Source organism: Gallinula chloropus, assembly GCF_964237585.1.
Source record: "Gallinula chloropus genome assembly, chromosome: 5".
Lineage (NCBI taxonomy): Eukaryota > Metazoa > Chordata > Aves > Gruiformes > Rallidae > Gallinula > Gallinula chloropus.
Genome location: NC_140090.1, coordinates 55668052 through 55693057, shown reverse-complemented (window position 1 = coordinate 55693057; position 25006 = coordinate 55668052). Strand labels below are relative to the sequence as shown.

General features: G+C 42.5%; 1 protein-coding gene across 1 annotated transcript in view; it reads right to left on the bottom strand.

Moving 5' to 3' along the window:
• The window catches only part of ZCCHC24 (zinc finger CCHC-type containing 24), a 104753-nt gene extending 86232 nt beyond the window's left edge, over positions 1 to 18521 (bottom strand). Inside the window, exons 1-2 of the mRNA XM_084264971.1 lie at positions 17988 to 18521; positions 1621 to 1821 (exon numbers count right to left, since the gene is read on the bottom strand). Coding sequence (XP_084121097.1) covers positions 1621 to 1821; positions 17988 to 18227 — 441 coding nt within the window. The 5' untranslated portion in view covers positions 18228 to 18521. The remainder of the gene's footprint in view (positions 1 to 1620; positions 1822 to 17987) is intronic.
• Between the last annotated feature and the right edge of the window lie 6485 nt (positions 18522 to 25006).

The following is a 25006-nucleotide window of genomic DNA, read 5'->3' as shown; positions in this document are numbered from 1 at the left end:
GAACGTTACTTTTTTTTGCATCTCCTGAATTTCTGAGGGTATGTCATCAATTTTCATCAACTGTTCTTTAATCTCCAATGCCTTAAACTTGCAAAATACCTATGAAATAAACAATGCATTTCTGTTCCCACTGTGACACATTCACTTGGGACTGTCTGTATGAGCTGCAGCTTGCACATACCAATTGTCAAGGTACCCGTTGTATCCATGTGGTTTCTTAGGCAGCATGGCACAGCCATCTCCCACAGTTCACTCTGTTTCTCTCTGCCACATATTTAGTAGTCATAGTTCTAATCCCCTTGTTAATTAAGGTATGCTATTGCGTGGTCCTATCCCTGTATTTTGCTATAACATGCTAAACTAAGTACACTAAACACAGAAACATACAATATACCATGCAGGAGTATTTTTGATCACCTAGCAAGGAAAAATTAATATTTTTTTTTCCTAAGGAAAACTGTCTTACTCAAAGTATATTGGAATAGTATTATGTAAAAATACTTTAAGTGCACCACCCAAGACTGCACACATACTTCAATCCCACAGTTTTTGTTAGATTTAATAAAAGATATGCAGCTAAAGTTCATGAAGAAAACAGTTTAGTTTATGCATAACAGCAGGAGGAATACACTCGGCTAAAGCTCTTTTGACATTAGGCTTGATTTCATGCTGACCCTGCTCAGCTGGCAGATGCTTTTCTGCCTCTGTTTTGGCTTGTATATAATGTCTGACATACTCAACTGTGAATTAACTGTAGTTAATTCTATGTAGATTAATTCTGCTGAAAATCACACATTAAGAGGGTAGGAGGTTAAAGACACAGTGAAGCGGATGCCAGTAATGTCCACATTTGTATTTCTAGGGTATTGGCAGCACTTTAATTTCCTTGAGACTCTACAATAGAATACTGTTGGAGTTGTGAAAGTTTAAGCCAGCAACACGCCTGTATCCAGGTGAAACTTGAGAGGATGGAGAAACCTCGTGCACTGTGGCTTAGAGCCTCAGAAAAGAAAACTGCAGATTGGTGAGTGGTTTTTAGTGTACACTGGTTTATATCTCTTTTCTAAGGAAATAAATATTGCCAGGTTTTGCTGCTACAAAAAACTTCTGGGAGTCCAAGTGCACTACACTGGCCAAGTACAGCAAAACTCTTCTATGAGACGGAAGACATTTTGCACCAGATATGCTTGGAGCTTGTTTTACTGCAATGCTGATTCAAAGTCCTCATCCAGCGTAATGATTTCTTCTCCTTTCGCATATATAATTTGTTATATTTTTATTAAGTTTCATTGCCAAACTGACTATAGTGTGCTGCTTGAAAACGTATTTTATGTAACCTCTGTGGCTGTATAGTAGACATTTTTAACATTTCCAAAATCTGCTTATGTGCCCAGATGAATATCTTTTGTAATTCTTATTAGGCAAATGAAATAGCATATTTTTTCCATCAGCATTCTGATAAAGAATAGATTAAAAGAACACATGGCTATCTTGGCACTTGGTCAAGGTATTTCTTCAGTGCTACACTAAAGATCTGTTTCAGTCAAATTCTGTGTTATTAAATCAAGGAATGGTGAAAATTCTGATGAAGATTTTTCCATAATGTTATATATTCCTTACCTGTGGGCAGTCTTTGATGTAGTGTCCCTTGTTAAAGCAGAGGTGGCACAGGTAGTTAGGAGGTGGCCTCTTGCTGGGTTTTCTGGCTTCTGAAGAAAGGGATAGGTCAGAGAAATGCTCTGTGAGGGAGCTTAGCCCATCCACAATGTTATTGAGAGAGCCATAAGGTGATGCACTCTTGTACAGACTGCTGCTCAGAGCCTGCCAAAGAAAAGAATAATGTCCCATGAAATATAGTACTGAATTAAGGGTTGTTCTGAGGCTGATCTGAGTAGGGTAAAGACAGGAGAAAAGAATGTGGGGCTTTTTTATTTTGTTTTTTTAATTAAGAACATGGCTGGATATTTGATGAGAGAAATACACAGCCACTAATAAAGAGGTTTCATGAAGGCAATGCAGTGGAGCTGGTCATCCCACTGCTGAGGAAACTACTGAGCTTGCCACGGTTCACTCAGTTCAACTTTTCCACTAACCAACAATTGTTTTTTGTGTTTAATCATACTACATGCATGGTACAGTTACAGTAAGTAGGCAAAATGCTGAAAGAACAACTCACAGAAGGGATTGTGTTTGTGTCCAAAACTACTTACACAATACTGAAGTCAGGGAAAGAAACTCCCAGTAAAATGTAAAGTAATTTTTAATTTCCCATCTGGTTAATGAGACAGTCAGCATAGAGCCCCATGTTCAAACAGTAACAAGAAACATTCTGCCTTGGATTTTCTAAGGGGAAACCTGCTGTGATTTAAACATTTCCTGATAAACATTAAATACCTAGTGTTTGTACTTCACCTCAATAGGATCTTCACTCAATCTGCAAATCAAGATCAGGAGCTCCTAATTTGCTATTCAGTAGATTTAGAACACCAGGAAACCCATAATCACCTAAATAGCTAATCTCCCTACTGGAGGTAGCGAGGATTAACTCACTTTAGTATGTTAAGGCTCAAAAGAAACTGTGCAGTAGGAGGAGTCTTAAAAGTAAATAATAACTCAAAAAAAAAAAAAAAAAAACCCAACCCAAATGTGGTAATGAATCACTAAAGAAACAGTACCAATTATTGACAGGTTCCTCCACCTTGAAATGATGGGACACATTTCACAGGGCGTTTCCATATATGGTCTGACAGACCTCACAATAATGCAAAGGTCATGTCATTTTCCTGGCATCAGAAAATTACTGCTGGCTTACAGGAAAGCGAGGTAACAAGAGGTCCAGTCTTGGCCTCTGTGGAGACCTTGTTTTTCAGTACTATTAAACCCAAAAATTTCAGTGGAGTCTCTGTGTAAGTCGTGTGATTACATATATCATATATGTTACATACATATTGAAGACATGCATTAAAATTTATTTAGAGAGTCTGTGAGATAAATCTGAAATGGATTGACATTTATTTCAGATCTGAAACGTTTAGGAAGTCTGCACAATGAGTGTTTTCTGGGTAACAGTCACATACCAAAAGAATCATATAGACGCTCTAGGCACAATTACCTGGATGAGTCCCAACTACCACTGAAGCTCTAGGCACAATTACCTGGATGAGTCCCAACTACCACTGAATCCTACCCCACTGCAGGCAGTGTATTCCATAAATAAAAACTCATCTTATGTGGCCACCGTACAGATAATCTGCTTCACCCACCCTTGCTATAATCAAACACAATGCACTGAGCTCCACTGACCACTCTTACAAAGCTGAATCTGGTGCAGGGCAGCAGGATCAATTCAGAGGGCCCCAGAGTAGAGTCAGATCTCATGGAGGACTTCTCATAGTTGTGTGCTGGTGCAAGATGTTATGGCTGCTGAGAGGAGAATTGGCCACTGTTTTTTTTAGGGGTTAAACCCATAGATTTTAAAAAGAAAAGATATTTCAAATCCTAACAAAAAGGTTTTAGCTGTTTTAGTCATCAAGCAACAAAAGATACCTCCAGTGGTCACTGGAATTTATTTTCTAGGATTTATTGGACACTGTGGGAATGAGAAATTCTTGGCATCAAATTGTTAAAAGGAAAGGGAAGTGTTATGAATGCCAAAATAGTATTAATTAAGGGTCTTCAAGAAGTTTTTGTTTCCCTAGGAGCCACTTTCTCTTACATACTCTTGGAATAATGCAAATTTTTTCTTTTTTAAGAGCCCCTCTTGCCAAGAAATTTTTAAAGTACTTCACATGCATTACACCCATTGGTAACTTTGCAAATTCCCTATTATCTATTTTTTATAGAAGGGTGGGTGTATGAACATACAGAATGTGTGAATTCCCAGATTCTTTACCACTGTCAAAATCTGGAACATCCCCTGGGGTTGTATAATATATAACTCCTGCCCATCAGGAAGCTGCTATTCTGCTACTAGGGCCAGCCCAGTGACCAAACAAAACATACATATCTGCTGCCTTTGGTGGGCTTTGAATTGGACATACAGCTCACAGTGGTGACTATTTTATTTCCTCCATATGCTTTACACTGAGCTATTACCCCCGTTATAAGGGAGCAATTTGGCACTGTGACTGGATATTGCACAATTCACTTCTTCACCAACCCTTTTTCAGGTCAATACAGAAACGTAAGTGTTGCAATGACCATGGTTTTGCCACTCTGTCAGCAAACCTTCCTCAAACTTTTGTTTGAACCATGACAGGCAGAAGCCTCGTCAAAGGCCAGGATCCCATCAGACTATAGGCTGTACTAACACTAAATCATAACCCTAGCAGCCACCAATAGCTCTGTGGCTGAAGCATGATCCATGGTTCTGAAAGTGACCACCTGGTTCATCTGACAGAGTGTTTGTGTGATACATGCCAAAGCTAGACATGCCAAAACATCCAGTCTACATACACCACCATGAAATGCTGCCCTATAATCATCTTGAGGCCCAGTGTTAAAAATGGAAAAGACACACATATAACATCCCAGAAGATGACATGTAGAGGAGAAGATGACATTACTGACATCACTAGTACTTCAAAGAACATCAGATTCATAAAGGAAAATTCCTAGATTATACCAAGATGCAGCCTGTCCCTCTTGGTATAGAGTCAGGCAAACTGCTTCAACAGTTCCTGCCAATCTGACCTGGAAAACAGTCTTAATTCTGAGTCAATATGAAAAACACATCAATCTGGCACTTGAAAGATGCTATAAAGAGCACCAGTGCAAACTGTGCTACATCCTGTCGCTAGCTGTGGAAATCTCCAGTTCCTCAGAAGGAGATGAGGAAAAAAGCCATTTCCAAAAAGCCAAGTTATATAATAAGGGTGATGATGGGAAAGTTCATCCAGGTCTCTGGAATCAAATAGCGAAAGCTCAGGAACTTGTAATGAATATGATGGAATCAAATGGTGATTTAGTCCACTTTGTCTTTGCAGAACATAAGGGGTGAATGAATATTGCTGAGATACATAGAACAGGGGTGGGGTTTTTTGTCTGGAGCACTTAACTGATCAAATTAGCAATTCAGCCCTTAGTAACTGCACTGCTGCAAATGGGAGTTTTAAAAAGGGTTTTGAAGGAAACCTTTGAATTAGTTTCACACTCAGAAGGGAAGTCCAGGGGATGAGCAGAGTGACAGGGAGAATGCTGATGGTCTCATACAGATGACAACAGAAAGGAAAATAGAGAGGATTCTCATTTCAAACTATGTCAGGCTAGAAAATATTTTGGCAGTGAAAGGGTTAGTGCTCTCAAGGAGCTGAAAGACCACACTGCATGTCCTAATTACTAGGCTCATCAGGCCAGCTGCAGTGAATTCAGGATTTCCTTATCTTGCTGTACTGGGAGAATGGGAGAGCTGGTGGTAAAACTGAAACTACTTTGGTGGGAAGTTTGAGCTGATAATGTCAGTTTGTTTTTGTTTTCTTCCTATGGAACTTGTTGACTTAGGTGAATGTGAACTAAACTGAAAATTTGATGGTGTACTTTCCTAAGGTAACCTCTCTGCTCAGTAGATCTTTAAACCACAATCTGTTGGTGGTGTTGGGAAGTAAGGTTTCCTTTGTCCTTTGTTTGCTAAGTGTTTCCAGTTAAAGGACGTGTAATCTGTAAGGTTACAGTGTGAAAGAGGTAGCTATTGTCTTCTATAGCTGTGTTAGTCTAATTTCCAGTTGGGTAACATACGTGAGTGACTCAAAAGTTCCAGCATCTAAATCACCTCTAAGAAATTCCTAGTTACGTGAATGATCTGGCATACGCTCTTGATTCCCTTGGCTGGTCCCTGCCTTTCGGAGACAGCTTTTGGGATTGATGTGCCAAGAGCTGGGCAAGGAAATACTGAAACAATTTATTTCTTCAGCTTCTTTTTTAGTGATGGTATCATGTTGAAAATAGGCAATAGTATTGTTAGAACTACACGATAAAACATTGGAGCAAAAAGGTGGTAAGTTGTACTTTCCGAATTCCCTGTTGGTGTGGCTATTGCTTTAGCTGTGCCGCTATTTTCTTTTTAAGTGGGAGTAGAAAGCACGGATTGCATGATACCATCTCAACTGTGACCACACTGACTTCTGTCCAGAGGTGATGAGATTACCTATTTCCCAGAAGCGCTATTATCAATGAGTGAGAGCGGAATGTGGAAATGGCACTTTGGATTTAGGACTAATGGGAAGGAGTTAAGCAAAGCTGGAAACATAGAGGCATATCTGGAAAATTCAGTTTCTTCCTTAAACTCTGTCTATAACTGCTGAGCCCTTCAGGCAGTGATCAAGGGGTACAAATCGACCAGTTACCTGCCATTAGCATGAACTGTGTTGGTTGAAGTGGTTGATGGGCTGTGCTTGGTCAGTACATTTGTTTGGAGCTCTTGGGGTTGTTTGGTTTGATTTTTGTTTAGAATTATATTTTTAAAACAGCTTTACCTGCACCTTTGAACAAGTCCTTTCCTGACAACTACACTGGTACCTGCACACAATATATCACTAGTTAAAACAGAGAAAATAAATGGTTAAGAAATTGATCTCTCCTAGTGGTTATCTCCATGTTTGTTTTAATTACACATACTGAAGTGAGGTCATGTGGCATTTCAATATTCTTATAATATAGTCCAGTCATTGATTCTTCCACTACATGAAATAGTCTGTAATTGAAAAGCAATGAGCAAAGAATTTTTGATAGCTTATTTTTGCTTTAGTATGTTGCCAACCTAATAAAGCAAACAAAAATAAAGCAGACTTAACTTCCAGAGTTGAGTTTAAGTCAGCAGGCGCCATGGCTGTTTGAAGTTTGTTAGAAAAAGGGGTTGTGTTGCCTATTATCAGTGTGGAAAAAGTAAGGTTTTCATATACTATAAATTATAAACATTCTTCAGTCTCTGAAGTGGGTATGATGGTAACCAGACTAGCCATGCTAATTATTAGTCCTGCACTGAAATGTCAAAAGGTGCTGAGGTTGTTTATCAGCTTGGATTTTCTTGAAGATAAGAACTGATCCCATGCTGTGTCCTAAGTAAAACAGTAGGATAGACAAGTCACTGCTATCCCTCAGTTGCTATTTTCATGTCAGAGGAAGGGGAAATCTGAAGCTATCCAAACAGTAATTGAGGCTTGTACGTGTTAATATACAAAACTTAACCTGAGGGCCTATATCTGTCTTCTCTGCTAGTGCCCCAAGGCTTACTTCAGACATGGGATTTATCTATGGGGACATGTGTGACAGCACAGTAGTTGCATCTGAAGATAGCCATGTGCGAAGAACTTTTCAAATCTGTAACCCTTCTGTGCTTCAGCTCTTCATAACTAGTAAAAATAGTTCCCAGATTTTGTCCCCAAAGAAAATATCTAATGCAGAATTAATATTTCTGGCCAAACCCAAAGCCTTCTGAAAACAGAGGGATTAAATGAAAATACTGTCATAAATGAACTTGTATTAATTTGAGCCAGAAGAAATGGAGAAGTTTAATTACCAGGGCTGAACAGGAAAGCCTCAAAAACTGCTCCTGTATGGCCTATGTCTGCTTTAGCTTCGCTGATAAATTATAGATACTTTTACAGAGAATAGTTTGAGAGTTTACCCAGTACCATTTTATCCCTGGACAACTGCAAGCAAAGCTCATCACTCAGTGAAGAAAATGTTTGTCTGGAGGAAGAAAAAAAAGACTTGGACTTCTGTTTCCTTCTGAAGTCAATGTTTGTTAGCTGTCAAAAAACATGGTCTTTAGGTTGACTTTAGTTAAATGTGAATTGCACAAGTCCCTCATCTGAAAATGCAAATAAATGTAGATTAGCCAAGTAAACCTTAATTAATAGATTCCTGGCTAGTTTGTATACCTTAATTCATCCCTCTTCTGTAGGGGGTTTTAGATAAATACATGCTGACATTGAATTGCTAATACTAAACCCTACTTTCAAATATTTTCAGGTTGATGGCACGAGGACTTTTCTCTTGCAGAACCAGCATCTGCAGGAGACAGCTATGAATGTGGTATGACTTGTCAGTATCTGTGAAGTAATTCAATAGTAGAGCAATGAATCTTTAATCCAGTGGGTAGATCTATCGAATATAGTTATTCCAGACCTGATGGCTTGGGTGGCTGTGGTTTCTTAGGCCATAATTGCTCATCACTGGTGAGACTCTGCAGAACAGCAAGTGGGTCCTCCTCTGTGCATGACTAGTGTACCTTCAATTCACGGCAGGGTTGAAAAGCAATGCATGCCACCACCTCACCTTGTTTTAAATCTGCTGACCTTTAACGTTTTGATCTTAAGCTTTCAAACTGTTTCATAGATCTTTAGATCTTAAAAAATGCTGCTTCCCACCACTGCTACTATACAGTGGTATAGAAGTAACACAACACTTGACGGTTAAGTAATTTCTCAGCCAGTCATCAGGAATACTGAAGCTCAGGTAGACGTCTTAGCTATCTGCCAGTAGTGTGATGCTCCTCATTTCAGTCTCGGGGAAAGGTTTACTGTGGACGTCAGTGGGGGGGATGCTTGTTTTGCACAACATATAAAGGTCTCATAAAAAGCCTTTAATGGTAGATATGAAAAGAAGGTAAAGAAGAGGATAGAGGTTTCCTCTGGTCAGAGGTGTGCAGTCTTGGAGGAACTTTCTAAATCTTGCCTTGAGCTCTGCAGGGATCCTTTTCATCCGCTGAACACTAAACAACTGCCCACTTATGTTAAAGAGAAGCTCTAACACATGAGCACTATATTAGGGACAAGGGAGACTATTCACGTTGTAAATTACTTTAACACATCCCCACAGGAGCTTTCATTCCTCGGCCTGTCCCCCGCTGCCTGCAGCTGAGTCTCCCCCCGGCTGCAGACCGCCAACCTCCCTGACCTTTCTAAGAGAGGGCCTGCAGGGAGGGCCTCTGCCAGATACCTCCATCCCACTGCCTCCTCGTGTTGTTGAGAAACAAGCCAATTTTGTCAAAACAGGGTTCTCAGATGAGGAGGGGGTTATGATGAAGGTTGTATAGCATAAAGGAGGGGAGAAACGGATGGACATGTTTTGACCCTTGCGCTTTCTGTTAACTTCTCTGTTTCCTGCAGGAAATCTTGTTTCAATCTGACCTGCAGTTTGAAAAACAAGAGTCAGGTTTCCTCTCATTTGGTGGGTCTTTTGACACTCCGAACATAAGAAAAATAACACCCGGAAATAGATAGGTGCCTGTTCAAGACGCACTTAGGAAAGCATTTACCTCCTATGTGGCTCTTGCACGATGAAAGGTTTTGCCAAAAAATGTCCATTTCGGGTTAAATAGAACTTTAAGTCTGAGACAGTGTTGTTTATATCATTTACATTCAGTAATGCCTTCTTGGCACAGAAACCTCTGCGATGGCTGCCAAAGTTTAAAAGAGGCAAAGCTAAGGTCACTGTCAGAGGTAGAAACAATACATCATCTGCCCAGAACGGGCCCCTCGCAATGCGCTTAGGGCCTCAGTTCCTGCACTCATGGGAAGACAAAAACTTTTATTAAATTGCATATAGTGAGGAAAATAAATTATTTCCATGTACTAAATGACAGGCTGGAATTTCATTTTGTGACTCCAGGTTTTGGATTGTTTTATCTACGTTTAAAGCCACTCTCTTACTCAGTTGTGATACACCACAGCTTGAACTGTGATCTGAGCAACTAAATTTAAAACTTCGCAATCTGCCTCAGATAAATTATAAAATAACAATGGAGTAATCTGGTTTCCAAGAGACATAAGGATTTTTTTTCCCCACGTTGAGTCCATTAGAGGAATGAATCCATTGCTCTATTAATTTCAGTTACAAGGTATGATGGAGAAAGATGGTTATAAGAATGCTTCTGTATTTCAAGGACCACTGATGCTCAGATCCTCTTAAGAGCTCTGTGCTAATCCCTCATTTTCAGGATGCAGTGTCTGTAGAATTGTTCCTTTGCTTTCCGTTCAACTACAGGTATCCACAACCCAAATGACTACAGCCAGATAGTTGCTTAGCAGGCTGGCTTAGTGTGATGAAATGTAGGCTCCAACTCCCTTACAATTGCTACCAAATTTAGAAACCTGGAATCTCTAGATTGGCAAGAGGAACCTAGGGGAGCAAGATGATCCCTTTCAAATGTTTGCTTGGTTGACAGTTAGCTGGATCTGATGTAAAAATAGATTTCCAGATTCCTGTGATACTTCTATGGTGCCGCACTTGAGTTCATTCAAAAGCGACACCAAATCCTGCCATGTGCAGGGAGTAGGTGTGGGTGGTCGTTTAATACAGCAGGAATGTATTTATACTTCGGATATGAGAGCAAGAGTACTGGACCATGAGGACATTTGCTTATCTTCAAACTAAATCTGTAGAAACACAAAATGTATTTCCAAAGATACAGGTCTGAAAGACCACATAGCTGCTCTCCTATCAGCAGCAGTTGAAATAGCTAAGAAAAGGGACTAGAAGAGGCTCCTTAAAATTCCTCCTAGTCAAAGTATTGGACATGTTTAATATCTACTTACACCAAAACAAACAAGAGAGAGGAGTGGGCCAGGCTTGTGATATGTTAAATCTTTTAAAATCACCAAAACTCCCAACAGCTGTGCTGGCCTGACCGCCAGTGAGGGACCGGGACAAAGCCCAGGCCTCATAACCCTGCATTTATTCTGCTTTCCTCAAGTGAATCTGTCTATAATTTTAGGTTCTACTTTTAGTAGATCACAGATTGTTTGTAACGTATTTGAGAATTAAAAACTGACCCACAGGAAAAAAGAAGTGACCTAAGTTGTGACACTTATGAAATGCTGTCCATCTGAATTATGTCAGCATTACTGTAAGATCTGAATAGCTTTGAAAAACTTAATTGGTTCCTTTGATCCATTATAACTTCTCTGGAACCCAGACAGAACCTAAGTAAACTGCCATGAAGAAAGACTTGTATTCTTCCCATTTAATCATTTCATTGTGGCTTTTAAAAGAGGAAGGAGGGCAATTCAGGAGAGTGGCAAAATGGGCATCAGGCTGCTGGCAGGGTTCCTGGGAAAAAGAAACTGAGGAGAGGTACAAATATTAACTGTTACATTTCACAAAACCATTCAGAAACTTTAAGGTGATACCCAGTCTTACATTTTATGTAGTATTTGTATGTATCTAGTTTATATAACAGAACACATTTGCTTTTGTTTCTATGCAAATACATATTATTATTATTGTATGGTTTAGCTTTGTAACACCTGTGCCTGCACCTTTCTGCAACTGCATTGTCTCCCTTTTTTTTGTGCTGCTTAAAATAGCATGGAGAAGATTCTCTGGACTTGGACTGAAACATTGCTTAAATCAGGTGTCAGTCCTTCTATGGCGCACTTAAACTCTGAACTAGATGTTTTCCCCATATTATTTCTCACCTAGTGACTGTGAAAAATGTGATCTTTGCTTCTGATTGCTTGCTTTTAAACAGGACTACTGATAAATGTTGTTTGCTATCTATGTCATACAACTCCACAAAATCCCCCAAGCAGACCACAACAGAAGGGAGCTGGGAGGGGGGAAAAAAAGGAGAGGGGGATTGGTTCTTGGATAAAAGCAGTTTGGTCGACTTTTTGGCTGTACGTTCATCCCAGACATTTTGTAAATTAATATATTGGTTCAAGTCAGACTTGATTGTATTATCATTTGTGTAGTTCAGTGGAGAAGGGTCTTACTCTTCTATTCTGAATAACTGAGTCTGTGTCTGCAGAGTAAAAGACGAAGGGATGAAAAATCATTACCCAACACACAGTTACATCACCCCTTTGTTTGGGTGCCTTGGGATGGAAGACACTGTAAATGCATAAAATGACTGTAACTGAAAGTTGTGTGTATAGAATAGAATGGTGACAAGAATTATACATGCTATTGCCTCCAATTACGGGTTGGGTGGGTTGTCTTTTTCAATGTATTGCCTGGAAAGTTTTTCAAGACACTGATGTATTTGTGGGATGGAAAGTGAATGCCAGTGCTCCTAGCAATGAGGAGCTTGCATAAATACAAATTCACAAGTGATCTAAAAGAGTTGGCAGTAATTTTCAACTGATCAGGAAGAATAGTTATAATTGGTTTATCTTCTATTACTAGCTTTTTTTCTCTTTTTTTTTTTTTAACCTATCAAAAAGAAATCAACAGTAAAGCAGAAAGTCCGTATCTCTCTTCTGGAAGACTTGATTTAAGTTCAGCAATTAATATTTTGGCTCTTGCCAACTTTCCAAACATGGGTCAAGCCTTTGATGTGATACTAATTAGCTACAGAAGACTATGGTGGACAATACTTTTGCTGCTTTGAACTAAAGCCCATCTGTAAATCGTGTTTGAACTAGTTAAAGCTAGAGGTAGTGCTGGTGCACTGCAAAGCTGCAGCAGCATTTACTTCAGGTGTGGGGAGGTAAGGAAGCAACAAAAGAGGCTCTAGCTGTTGGAGTAACTTCAACACATCTTCAGTTCTTATTTCTGGGAGCTTTCTCCTATTCTTATTCAGGTAAGTAAAAGTACTTGCTTAAGAGAACCAAATTTGGCTCTTGTGCATTCCCTTCTCCAATCAACTTGCTATTATGTAATTTAGCCTCAATGTGAAGGACAAGAAAGGTATCTACCATATGCAGCACAGTGGTCTTAAGTTTTATTTATTTATTTTTTAATCCTGAGGAGTAGAGAAGTCTAAAGGCATACCTAGGGATACAAATAGAAGATTGACATTTGTATGATAATTTGAATCTCCTACTTCTTGCAAAAAAAGGTATTATTTTCAGACTCTTACTTCCTATCATACATAGATGTATGGTTTGGTGTGGTTTGTTTTTTCCTTCCCTGGCAAAAGAGCGTGTTTTCCAAAGACAGAAGCAGCAGAGCAAGTGGCCCCTGCTGCAGAAATAAGAACAGGGAGCAAAAAAAGAAAGTTTCTAGACTTAAAAAACTGATTTTTTGCATTTGAAAGCACACATGCAACTGGAATTAAAACTAGATTAGTAGTTAGCTCAACTACCTGTAATAGGATCTGAGACTCTGAGTCCAGAATAGAGAGCAGGCTGTGAAAGCTGTCCTTGATGTGCTGAGGCAATATCAAAAGGGCTCTAGAGCAGGCTGTGTGGGAGGATGGAGGAGGCTGATGCTGCTGAGATCCCCAAATGCCTGTTGCCTCCTGACTGACAGAGTGCCAGCTCCCTGTAATCTCTTACAAGGACCAGTGCAAGAATTGACATTTGACTTCTAAAAAACAGTTTGCAAGCAGTTGACTCTACACCTTCAGTAGCCACAAAATACCTGTAATGTACAATTGCTCTGAGGCAGAGAGCACAAGTTCCTCCATCACAGGAACTGGGGAGCTATTGCCTTTTCAGTAAAATTTGCAGTATAAGGGTGTTGAAATGTGAGTTCTTAGGTGAAGAATAGTGAGGATAATGAAGATGAGGAAATCAATTAAATAATAATCACTATTATTAAAGGATAGTTTCATATACTTTCTGCAGGCAACCTCTGCACTGCATCACTCTGTTAATAACTACACTTAAATAAGAGGACATAATAAGACCATACTGATTGTGAACAGCCTCTTACAAGGTGTGTTGGTCTCTCCTTTAAGTCTTTTTAATCATGGCTGCTCTTAGAGATATGAGAAGTTAGTGGGTGCAATGGCCTGATCTTGTATGGCAAACGCTATGTTCTTCTGATACTAGGAGAATAGTGAAACATTTTATTTTTAATCTTACAATCATCCTCCAAGTTACTTCATCTAGTCTGAATCACAGATCTTTCTTCATCAGGTATCAGACTAATCTGTATTCTTCTAATTCTACAAGAGACAGACTGAAAGCAAGTTTGTCTGATATAAAAATGTATTTTCTGTAGACATGCCAACATTCTTCTTCCTTACAGTGTTTCATGGGGTGTTGTTCACATACAAATGCCATTGTTATACCATTTTTTCTTCTTTGGGAAGCTGTCTGATAAGCAGTATCTATCCCAGTGCTGCAGACCTGCATCTGTTTCACAGGGGGTTGAATGTTATTTCCCACAGTATGTTCTCTAACCTTTTGGTTTTTTTTAATTCCACAAATTTTCCTTTCCGAGTGACTGATCTACATCTTACTGTAGGAAGCTCAACTAGCTCATGTTCTCTCATGCCCAGTTAGTTCATCTCTTGACAATAAGGATTGGATGTGTAAGTCAGAAACATGAACCATTTTTTTAAAAGTAATTATTTTCTCATCGGGTATATGCAGTTAGCTGTCCTTAAATAAGATCTCTTTTAAGTCCAGAAAGTGGCTGCCGTAGAAGTTTCTGGAAGGAATTCCCCTCTTGGAAAGACATGCAGAGCATTGCACATGGGCAAAGAATTCATTAGGACACAGGCTCCTTCTCATGTGTAAACATTGGCTTGTGCTGGAATTAGCACTCTACTTTCAAAGAAACAAGTTTGATGATTATAACGTGGTAATTCCTAGTTACTAGTTGCCTATGCTTCTTCACTGAAGTCAGCAGTGATCTGGCAAGATGCCTACTGTGAGTATAGAAAAATACCATACAACTCCCTTACATCCTTATTCTAGGTTTCTCAGTTATGTCACTCAATGACACAAAGCCACAGTTACCTGGCTGTGTCTCAAATGCATTAAATCCCACGTTACCAGCCCCACAACAAAACCTCAAATACTTGGCTCTGATGGATGGTGTTCTAATGAGGGTGGAGCTCAGTTCAATAGCCAATTTAATACATCTTAATGTTCTAACATGCTTTCGTTTCATATCTAGGACAATAAACGCTGCAGTAAAGTTTTATTTAAAGCAGGTCTGTTTTGCAAAATGAGTCTTGCATATGGAACAAAACACTCATTGTCGCTTTACTGTTTAAACCTTTATTATTGCTTTTTTTTTCTTGGTACAATGGGCTTTTATGCACCAAACAGCTGTGTTCATCATGTTTATTTAGAAGGCGCCCATTGTAGTGGAAAAAGTCTGGAGGACAGAAATCTTGGTGAAGTGCAAGACTACTCTGTGGGTGCTGGCACTTTTATTTTTTTTCTGTCCCGTTCCTTTGGTCAGCATGCAAGTCACATACACAGGCACTGCCATGCAGACTTGCAAGCCCTGTATAATAGCAACTCTTCACAAGTGCTGTCTCTTATTCTGAGCGTTCTCCTCCAGAAATTTTCAATTGCAAGGCGACATACAGGGCGCGCGGCTATTTTGCACCCTATGATCCTATCGTTTCTCAATCTGTTGCTATTTTGGCCCATTAGGTCACTTTCCAAATATTGTGTACAGCTATGTGTCAATCATTGTCACAGCTCTGCTTCAGACTAAGCCAACCCAGGATAAAACTGGGAGGGGAAAAAAATGCCAACCAAAGCAAGCACTGTGTAGAAAACAGTCAACAGTTTAACTGTGGAAAGTTATGTGTTGTTCCAAAGATAGCATAAGCCCACTTGATGCAAAAGCAGCATACAGTACCAATGCTCTCCAAAATAATTTTACACAGTTAAAATACGTAGTGTATACCCAATGGCATCTGCAAACAAACAGATGTTAGAATCTCAAGAATTAAGAGCATGACATTGTAGGAAACTCTTGGGTGACTCCTGCCAAAAACACAGTCTAGTTTGCAGTTTCTGGAAAGAATGGAGCATCTAACATATTGACAGAACTTTTTTTAAGCAACATTATCTCTGACACCTTCTAAACCCTTGAATGAAAGCTTCTGTGTAAGCAGGCAGCGTTAGTCTGGGGAATTGAAAGGTTCCCTGCTTTCATTGGGGTGTATCCAGAAGGCCGGGTTCATTCCCATGCCGTATGAGATGGCTGTGCCCCTTTCCCTCCTTTCAGCTTACCAGGTGCTAACGCATACTTCAGGTAAAGATTGGAACCCTAGAAGTGTCACTATCGGCCACAGAGTCAATGCTATTATTGTCACAGGCTGGAAAATTAACTGGAATGAACTAGCATGTTTGATCTTCAGAAACTATTAAAGTATCTGCATAGTATTAAATGTCTCATTTTCTGAATGGTGAATGCTCTAGTTTTTCTACAGAGCTGGTGTTCTCAGACATTGTCATTCATGTGCTTCAGGAAACTGTAATGAGGTTAAAAAGAGCAAAATGAAGTTGCATCCATACAGCTCATGGATGACAGGAATCCATACAGAAATGCAGCTATGGTGATTGCTGGGATCAAAACCAGCGAGGCCAAGGGAACGGTGCAACAGGGCTGACAGCTCAAAGCTGAGGCTGAAGCAGGAGCCTGGGGAAGCTCGGTCATACTGGGAGAATGGTTTTCCAGAAGAAAAGAGAAAAGGGTTGTTTTGGGGGAAAAAATGAAAGAAATATGAGAGAAGTGGAAAGGGAGAGTATGTGACAAAAGGGTTAGCCTCTACTCGCAAATAGTTTAACAGGAGCAGAAAATAAAATCAGGGGAAACTTTAAGGAAAGGAAAACTGTTTCTCAGAGACTGTTTCAAAGGCTTCCTGGATGCAGTCTCCATTTACTTATTTCTTCCTTTTTCTCCCAAGAAGAAAAAGGACCCGCTGTGAGCAGAATGTATCCTGACTTGAACAAACACAGACCTGAATGGAGTCCCAGTCTGGAGAGAGTCCATGTAGGCCAAACCCCTGGAGTCTTTTCACTACCTGGGCATCAAGCTTGTAAGCCAGGCAGAAAGGAGCAAAATCTACAGTTTGTCATTAATAGGTAGGTAGCTGGAAGCTCAAATAACCCTGCCTGTTAGTCTTTTCACAGTATCAATGTGCTTGTTAAGTCTGGGTGTTTTTAAACTGGGTATGTTGTGCTGTTAACAGATATCACACCGTAACCATTAGGGAATTCGATTTGGTTTTAATTAACAGCTCCATACCTTTGACAGAAGTGTTTGTTTTGACTGAGAGTAGTTTTAAAACTTATGCTTTAACTGAAATGAAACTGGAAGGACTCTGAAACGTTATTCATGGGCACTGCTAGAAGGTCGGATGCCTGGTCTGTCTAACCCTCAAATAGAGCGACTGGAATGACTGTGGCTTGATCTGGGCAACCGGGAGTAATGACACTGTTGGATCTTTTCTGGAGGGGCTGTGGTGTGTGAGGTGCCACCTTGCAGTATCTCCACGCATGTAAAGTCCCTCCAATGCAGAAGTGCTTGACCTCAACAACTTCCTGCGACAGGGAGTTCCACAGTGAATTGTCTTTGCATACCCCGGTTTTTCAGCTTCCTTCCCTTGGGCTTCATTTAGTCTTGAGCTTGTGTTATGAAATGTGCGCAAAGCTTTTTTTTTTTTCCACTTTGTTTTTGTCACGTTCCTGTTTATATCTCTTCCTCTTTAATAACGCTGGCCTCTGATCTCTCCTAAACTACAGATACTCTTCACACCAAGCTTCTCTGGTATCGCTTAAAAAAGAAAAGCGGGGAGGTGGGCTCTGGAGTGCAGTTACGGTTGTAGCACACTTTCTGCGTCGTGTCACACCGCCCTCCCCCCCGTACCCCTGGCACCGTCCCGGCCGCGCACGGGAAATCGGTGTAACCATTTACCACACTGTCAACACGGGCGCCCACCGCCGCTCGCGGGCGGCGGGAGGAGGCGGCGGCGGGCGGCTTCGCCAATGCCGCCCCTGCGGCGGCGCCTCGCCCCGGCTCAGCCGCCGGCCCGTTAGCGGGACGGGCGCCTCCAGCGCCGAGGGGCCGGGGCGGGCGGCGGGGGGCAGCGAGGTAGCGCGCTGCGGCGGGGCATTAAAGTTCGGGGCGGGAAGGGGTTCGGGGAAGGAGCCCGCGCGGCCGGCCGAGCCTCGCCGGCCCCGCCGGCGTGCGAGGCGAGGAGCGGGGCTTCCCCGTCCCGCCGGCAGGCTTGGTCCTGGCTTGTGGCGAGGAGGCTGCCGAGGCATCATGGCGGTTGTAGCCTGGGGATAAGGGGAGCCGGGGGCAGCGGGCCGGGGGCTACGCGCCGGGCGGCGGCGCGGACTCACCTCGCTCCGCTGGAGCTGGAAGAAGCTGTTGAGATAGCTGGAGCTGAGCGAGGAGCCCAGCTCCGGGGTGCTCTTGGTGTAGCCGAGGTCGGGGTGCTGGGACGAGGAGGGCTCGGGTCTGAAGGCGTCGAAGGCGCTGGCCTGGTGCGTGTCTTGCAGCGAGAGATAGACCCAGTTGAGCAGCTGGGCGGGCTGGTAGACGGACGCGGCGCTGGTGTCGATGGCTGACAACAAGCTCATTTTTCCCCCCGGGCTCTGCCGGCGGCGGCGGCTATCCCCGCGGTGCCGCACCCCTCCCCGCGCTCCGGCCGGCGCCGCTTTCCCGTCCCTGCCCGGGATGTTTCCTCCTCGCCGCCCGGAGGAGAGGACAGGACGGGACGGGGGCTCGTTGCCGGGCCCCGCGCCGCTCTCGCTCCCCCCTAAGGCCGGCGGCGCCCGCCCAGCGCTCCGCGCAGCACGGGCATCGCTGCCGCCGCCCGCGGGCTCCGCAGGAAACTTTCTGCGCTCTCCCGCCCGGCCGGTGCCTGCCCCGCTATCTGTCTTTATTCCCACTCCCGCAGGCAGCGGCGGGGAGGGGCTGCCGGCGCTCCGGCAGCGGCGCCGCGCCCCCATAGGCCTCCCGCCCGCCGCGGGGGTGCGGGGGGCGGGCGGTGGCCGCGCTGCTGGATGCACGGGCGTCCCGGCGCCGCTCCGCCCCCCGCCCGGCTGCGTGTCTCTGTGTGTCCGTGCCTATGTGTTTGTGTCCGTGGCTGTGTGTCTGTGTGCGGAGGTCCCCGGGCCGCCGGCCGGGGGTGTCCCCCGGGTCGCTGGCGGCTTGCCCGCCTGGTTGCGCCGTGTCCCTCCCGGCCTTCCTTTTCCTCCTTCCTGAAGATTTTTACGCCGAGGACGCGCAAAGCCCTTCCGAGGGCTGCTCGCCGGGCCGTCTCGAGGTTGTTTTTAACTCTGCAAGTTTCGCTAGGTATCTCGTCAGCCCGCCCTCCTTTTTCACTCTCGATTCTGTTTCTCGCTGGGGCTCGGAGCTCCTCGCAAGCCGAGGCTCCTTCTCGTTACGTCTCTGCCAGAGCTCCAGGCTTACGAAGGCTTGCTCGGCCACTGCAGTTGTGCCAAGCCTCGCAGCAAGGGCTTCCCAAATAAGGCAGGGAAGCGGCGCGATGTTCCCTTTGAAATCCATCTAGGTAGCCCGGGCGCAGGCTCATGGAGAGAGCCCGGCTGTGGTGGGACACGCTAGAGTTAAAGCTGAGTAGGCCTTTTAAGGAGTCGGTAGCACAAAAGAGGATGATGAATGAGTCTCTTTTTAGGAAAGAGCCTGAGTGGATAAGCTGGTAATTACAGTTCATAAACTTCCCTGCTGCCTTCCCTGCGATGAGCTGAGTGGAGCAGGGCAGCTATTTGTCCCTTTGGTACAAATACTTTAGCAATCAAACTAGGAGTTTTCTTTCTACAACCAAAGGAGCTCCCAGGAGGTGATTTAAAAATTCGACCAAAGCTCCTTGTGCTACTTCCTGAGTGACAAGAGGCCAAAAATTAATGTGTCTTCCCAGTATGGTCTTGGGAAAAAAAAATGCCTTCCTTACTTAGAAAACAGAAGAAAAATCTGACCTTTGTAACATCAAAGTTGGCACCTAGGTTTGCTGTAATGAGCCATGCATCTCTGCTGAGACAAAAGAAAAATCGCTGTTCTGAAAAGGCATGGTTACAAGCAGTAGAGACTTCAGGTCAGTGTACGCACAGTAGAAGATGCTATTAAGTTGTCAGCTGCAAACACCAAAGATGGATGCGTTTAACTTTGGAGAGCAGGTAGTTAGGGCAGCACAGCTTTCTGCTTGCAAGAATTTAAGTGAAGGTGAAGACTTTCCAGAGCCGAAAGGTGAGGTGAAGTTTTGGAACAGCTGAACCAAACTGAACTCCTTTAGCGGCGCTATTATTTATTTCTTTTAAATGACAAAGTCCTTACAGCATGAACGCAGTTTGCTCATTTGTAAGCTGTCTTGGTTCACAAGCCCTTTGGAGAATGTGTGTGTCCCAGAGTGAGAAGGAGCAAACCATGCCAGAGCAAAGGGTCTTTCTAACTCTGTAACTGTCCACAGTATGGATCATAAGAACAGAGGAATTAAATCAAGTTGCTTCTCAAACTCAAGCAGTTACATAGTGTTTTAAAGAGGCAAAGAGGTGAATGAGGCTTAGTGACTTAAAAAAATGTGGAGGAGGATTTTCATGATTTGCTGGTAAAAGGATAAAGAACAAGAAATACAGAAGACATGCGAGGAACTTGTCTTTCTGGCAGATGGTGTTAATAAAGTCAGGATACATTGGAAAGTCTAGGAGGGGGAACTAGGCTGAAGCTGCTTGGTTTGTTGTTGTGGAGCTTTTTGTAGGCATGCTGATTCCTTCCTTAAAGACCATTTCTGTTCCTATCGTTTCCCTCTTTTATACTTGATAAATTAAAACAAAATGCCTGTCGTTTTAACAGCTCCACTGTCTGCTCTGTTTAGTAAGGTACTGTGAAGCATCTTCTTCTGAACAACCAGGAAAGAAAAAGTAACAAGGTTCTTGTAGTAATAGAGGTCAAAATACAGAGTGGTGGAGGTGATACGATGTTTTGGATTAAGGGGTTTTGCTATATTTTGGTACTTTTTTTTTCCAAACTGAATTTAGCCCTTAATTGCTTTAGTGGGTATGCATTGAGGGGGGGGGGGGGGGGGGGGGGGAGGAGGGAAAGCAGAGGTCCAGTGCATTTATTGCAGCAGCCACATTCAGAGGTGCAGCAAACCCCTGTGATCTGAGGGATACCATATGTTCCACCCGACCCATTTGAAGGCTGAAGGGTTTTGGCTGTAACTTCCCCTTGACAGTGGCCCGGGTGGTTTCTAGGAACCACCCAGAGGAAGGGCAAATTGAATAGGTGCTTTATTTAGCATATCAAGAAAGGGAAAGGTTGCAAATGTCTCTGCTATGAATAGCTTAACTGAAGAGCACCCACAGTTTAAGATTCAGTTGTCACCCTGGTGGTCTGCTGCAGTTTCTTCTGGAAAACAGTTTCTAGTCAGTTCCCATCCCTTTCCAGACTTAATACTGCTCTTAGCACAGCCAAATGCTGCTACTGTATTTGCTGCAGTCCAGTTATGTTCAAGATAATGATTTTTTAATTGTAAATCCCCTCTTTCTTCACCTCTAGAAGTCATAGATTAGTGAGAGTATTGGTACTAATGATCCATTTAGCAGATACATGGCAGTAGCAGGAAAAAAGTTGTCAGTTGCATCTGTTGTCCTCAAAAATATTTGAGACAAAATTGTCTAATGAAAAAATCCAATGGTTGTGAGATGTCTTCAGGACATACATACAGTTCCTGTCGATCATGTTGAGGTGGAGTGTAAGTGACATCAACTACATAGATTAAGCATCAGCTTTATGGTGCTGAAACAATTATTTATTTATCCTCCGGGATAAATATTCATATATATATTCATGCTGGACCTGTAACATGAAACTTTAAATAATCTGAATTACTTAAGTGACAGAAGCACTGAAATGGTCAAAGGCAAACACAGAGATAGGATCCAGGATCTTCAGTCCTAAGCAGGGGGTGATGATGTAATTCATTCCAAATGACCTTATACCTGCCCCCTTAGTGAGCCAGACCTCTTGTGTCTGTTCTTATCCCAAAGCATCTTTGCAAGAGTATGGAACATAATTTTCTACTTCTGGCCAGGACTTGTTGTTTCATAAAGTAATGTAGTTATGCTTCTGCTTCCAGTGTTCATACCTTTAGATGATGTCAGCCTTTAAGCTGCATATGTGATTTTTACTTTTTTTTGATGGTACTCTGTATTTTAAAAATGAGTGTGCCCTAATAGAAATATTCTGGATTCTCCTGCTTTTACAGGTGTCTCAGTCAGAATTGCTTTTAGATGGGGGACCAAAAGAAAAATAGAATGACTACCCAAAACTGCCAATAAGACTAGAGAAAAGAGGCAACTTGAATCCACCACTGCAGTCTCCGGTTTCTGTAATCAGGATATACATAAAGCAACAGTCCACTCAGCTGCTTTGTAGCTGGAATATTCCCAGCAAATGTTTTTCATATGCTACAGCAGAGATTCTTATCTTATTATGGAATAATTTAGCTGTGTGGTGGAAACAGTGTGTAAGCACTCTTCAAGTTACGAGAAGGCATTTCGGCAGAGTTGTAAACTGTAAAAGCACATCTGCATGTGGCATTTCTGAGTTATGGACGTTACAGCCACTTGTGCTTGCTGTGTAGGTACAGCAGCTCTGCTGCCAGCAATGAAACGTCACATACACCGAAGGCTGTGAAAGCGAGTGTAGGGAACACATGTGCTTGGCTACGCTACACCGCGTGTTTTTGCACGGATCTAAAGGCTGAGCTGCAGCCTAGTGCTTGAGTACACAAGTCAAAATTCCTGTTTTCTTCCACCTATAGCTTTGACATAGAAAGTTCTGGAAATGAAAGAATATGCATTTATACCTCATTCATATATAGAATTGTTGTAACTCCGTACCATGTGCAGTAACGACTTGCTGTGGGTACTGTGTGAAGCACAACTCCTGCAAGGCTGTCTCAAACCACCAAGTGGGTAGTTGGTATAACACATTCTCTTGGAGAAGATTTTGGGCCTGGTCGGTTTATAGATTCTGGTCGTGGGGTTTCCTCCCTTCTTGTATGCTAAGAGGTTGTGTATCGCTCAGTAATTGCATGATAGGTGTTGTGGATACAAGCACCTGCATGGGAAATACTGGTTTGGTTTTTGCATTGTGTTGCAAAGCCTCCCACAGACTGCAGGTGCAGCACAGGCTTCTGAAGTGCTTTGTTATTTTGGTTTTAAAAGGCAGCAACTCCTAGTCTCTATTTCTGATCTAGAAGTTCAGCATCCCTGTCTGAAACAGTATCTGAGGCATCTCACCCCTTTGTTAGCCCATCCTAGCTCTCTTTTCTTGCATTTCCCAGGTCTCCAAGGAAGGGAGCTGAAGGAAGAAGGCAGAGAGAGGAACAGGGCAGCAGCAGTAAGGTAGAGAAGAAGCAGGTGCTGGGGCAGCCTGTCTGTCTTACCTGGAAGTGTCTGCAGTGAAACCGCTGTTGATGCTGGTGTTGCCAACTGGAGGAATGTCATGTGAGTGGGGAGGGCTGGGATTAGAGGCTGGGAATCCCTCTAAACCTGCCTTAGGGTGCAGGAGACACTTTACAGAGGGCATTTCTGAAATGTCTACAGTACATTTCAGCTGCCTACCAACTGAAGATTGGTGCTGGCTATGGAGACCCTTATTGACCTTGGTGTTAAAGCATGCAATAAAAATACTCCAACAACTGCTTGAGGAGGGTAAGGATGACTTTTTTCTTATTGTGTGGAGAATTTAATTTCTGCCTTTCTATGTGTACCTGTATAGTGTATAGTATCTCTGCCTATCTGCATCTCTCATTAAATCCATGGTACAGCAAGCTTTCTGGGACCTGCATCAGATTGCTTCTTCCAATAACTATAAATGCTCCGAGTTTGCTTGCTGAAATAAAACAAGGCTCTGAGAAAATAAGAGTTAAAGCAATTGTGGAGGCCAGAAGCAAACAACAGAGATAAAGACAAATAAGTGATTACTGGATGGCACAGGCTGTAGTGGTTTATATATAGGAGATGAAGAGGATGAGGGAAGTTGTGGGGATCTATGAACAGAGTGGCTGCAGTCAGATTGTAACTGGGATTGTATCTAGAATTAGCTTTTGATTAAGGGGGGGTTTGACTGCTTTTTGTGGAAATACCGATTGTTCCTAAGTCAGCTCAGGTCTGGAAGCAGTATTTTATTCACACTTTGGGCATCTACTTGCACCACAGCTGTCAGAGAATACTGCTACCTCCTGCTTCAACACTACACTCTCACTGATTTCTTCTTAATGCCTTCTTTACGTACCCAGGATGACCTGTGAGTTGGCTTTTTCTGTTTTAACCCTGCTTTCTATTAGGCTAGATAGCAGAATGGGTATTTCATCTGTTTGTGAGTATATATGCATCTTCTCCATTCTGGGTGGCCAAGTTGATTCTAGAGCAAGCATTTCGCTTAATAAACACTAACTGTTGAAGGAAAGTTTGTTTCCTAGTTAAGTGAGTTGATACATTATTTATATCAGAATTGGAAACCCTCCAAGGAGAGAAGGAAAGGAATCAACTGCAGATGCCTGAAGACCAGATAATTTTATTTTTGTGTCCCAAACCTTGGACCTCTGTCTCACAATTCTTGTCTCAGTCAGCACACCTCAACAGCCTGTGAAAGTCTCCAGGATCATCTAGAACTTGTCTTGGGTATCATCTGGTTTTGAGTTGGCTGATGGAGGCAATGGGGGGACAAGTAAGTACTGATCAATTTACTGCTCTGGACAGGAAGAAGCTGTCACCTAGAGTCAGCCCATCAAAGGCCTGAAAGTCATCAGCTTTGATAACAGGCTTGTGATGTATAGGTTTTGGATGAGATTTCCTGTATCACTTCTGGTGTATGGTTTTAAGAGAGCAATGATATCGATGTAGGCATTAATAGGGACTAAGCTATTCTAGTAAAACAATTTGCCGTATATGTACACTTATCAACTGCAGAGGAAAGTCATGGTGTTATTACATAAGTTAACACCACTGATGACATGAAAATCTGTCCTTTTCCTTCTAATTCCAGACTCTTTTTTCACCTCAATTAGTACAATTGCAAAACATCATTCTTTCTTACATATATGTCTTGTTATTAAAACTACTATAGTTCAATATCTGCGTGCTACAGACAGATCACTTACCAAGAAAAGATTCAAGAGGGAGAAAGTGCTATTCCAAAACCTGTGTAAAAACAGAGCTCTCCATCTAGAACTGCTTGTCCCTGATCAAATTCACATTCATGTTAGCCCTGTTTAAATCAACCAAAGGCAAAATGTGAGCTTCTAGCAAAACATGTTTTCTTTGCTGTTTCAATGTTCAATGCATCCCTAAATAAGAAAATTGAAGTTATAGTGGAGAGCACAGTAACTAAA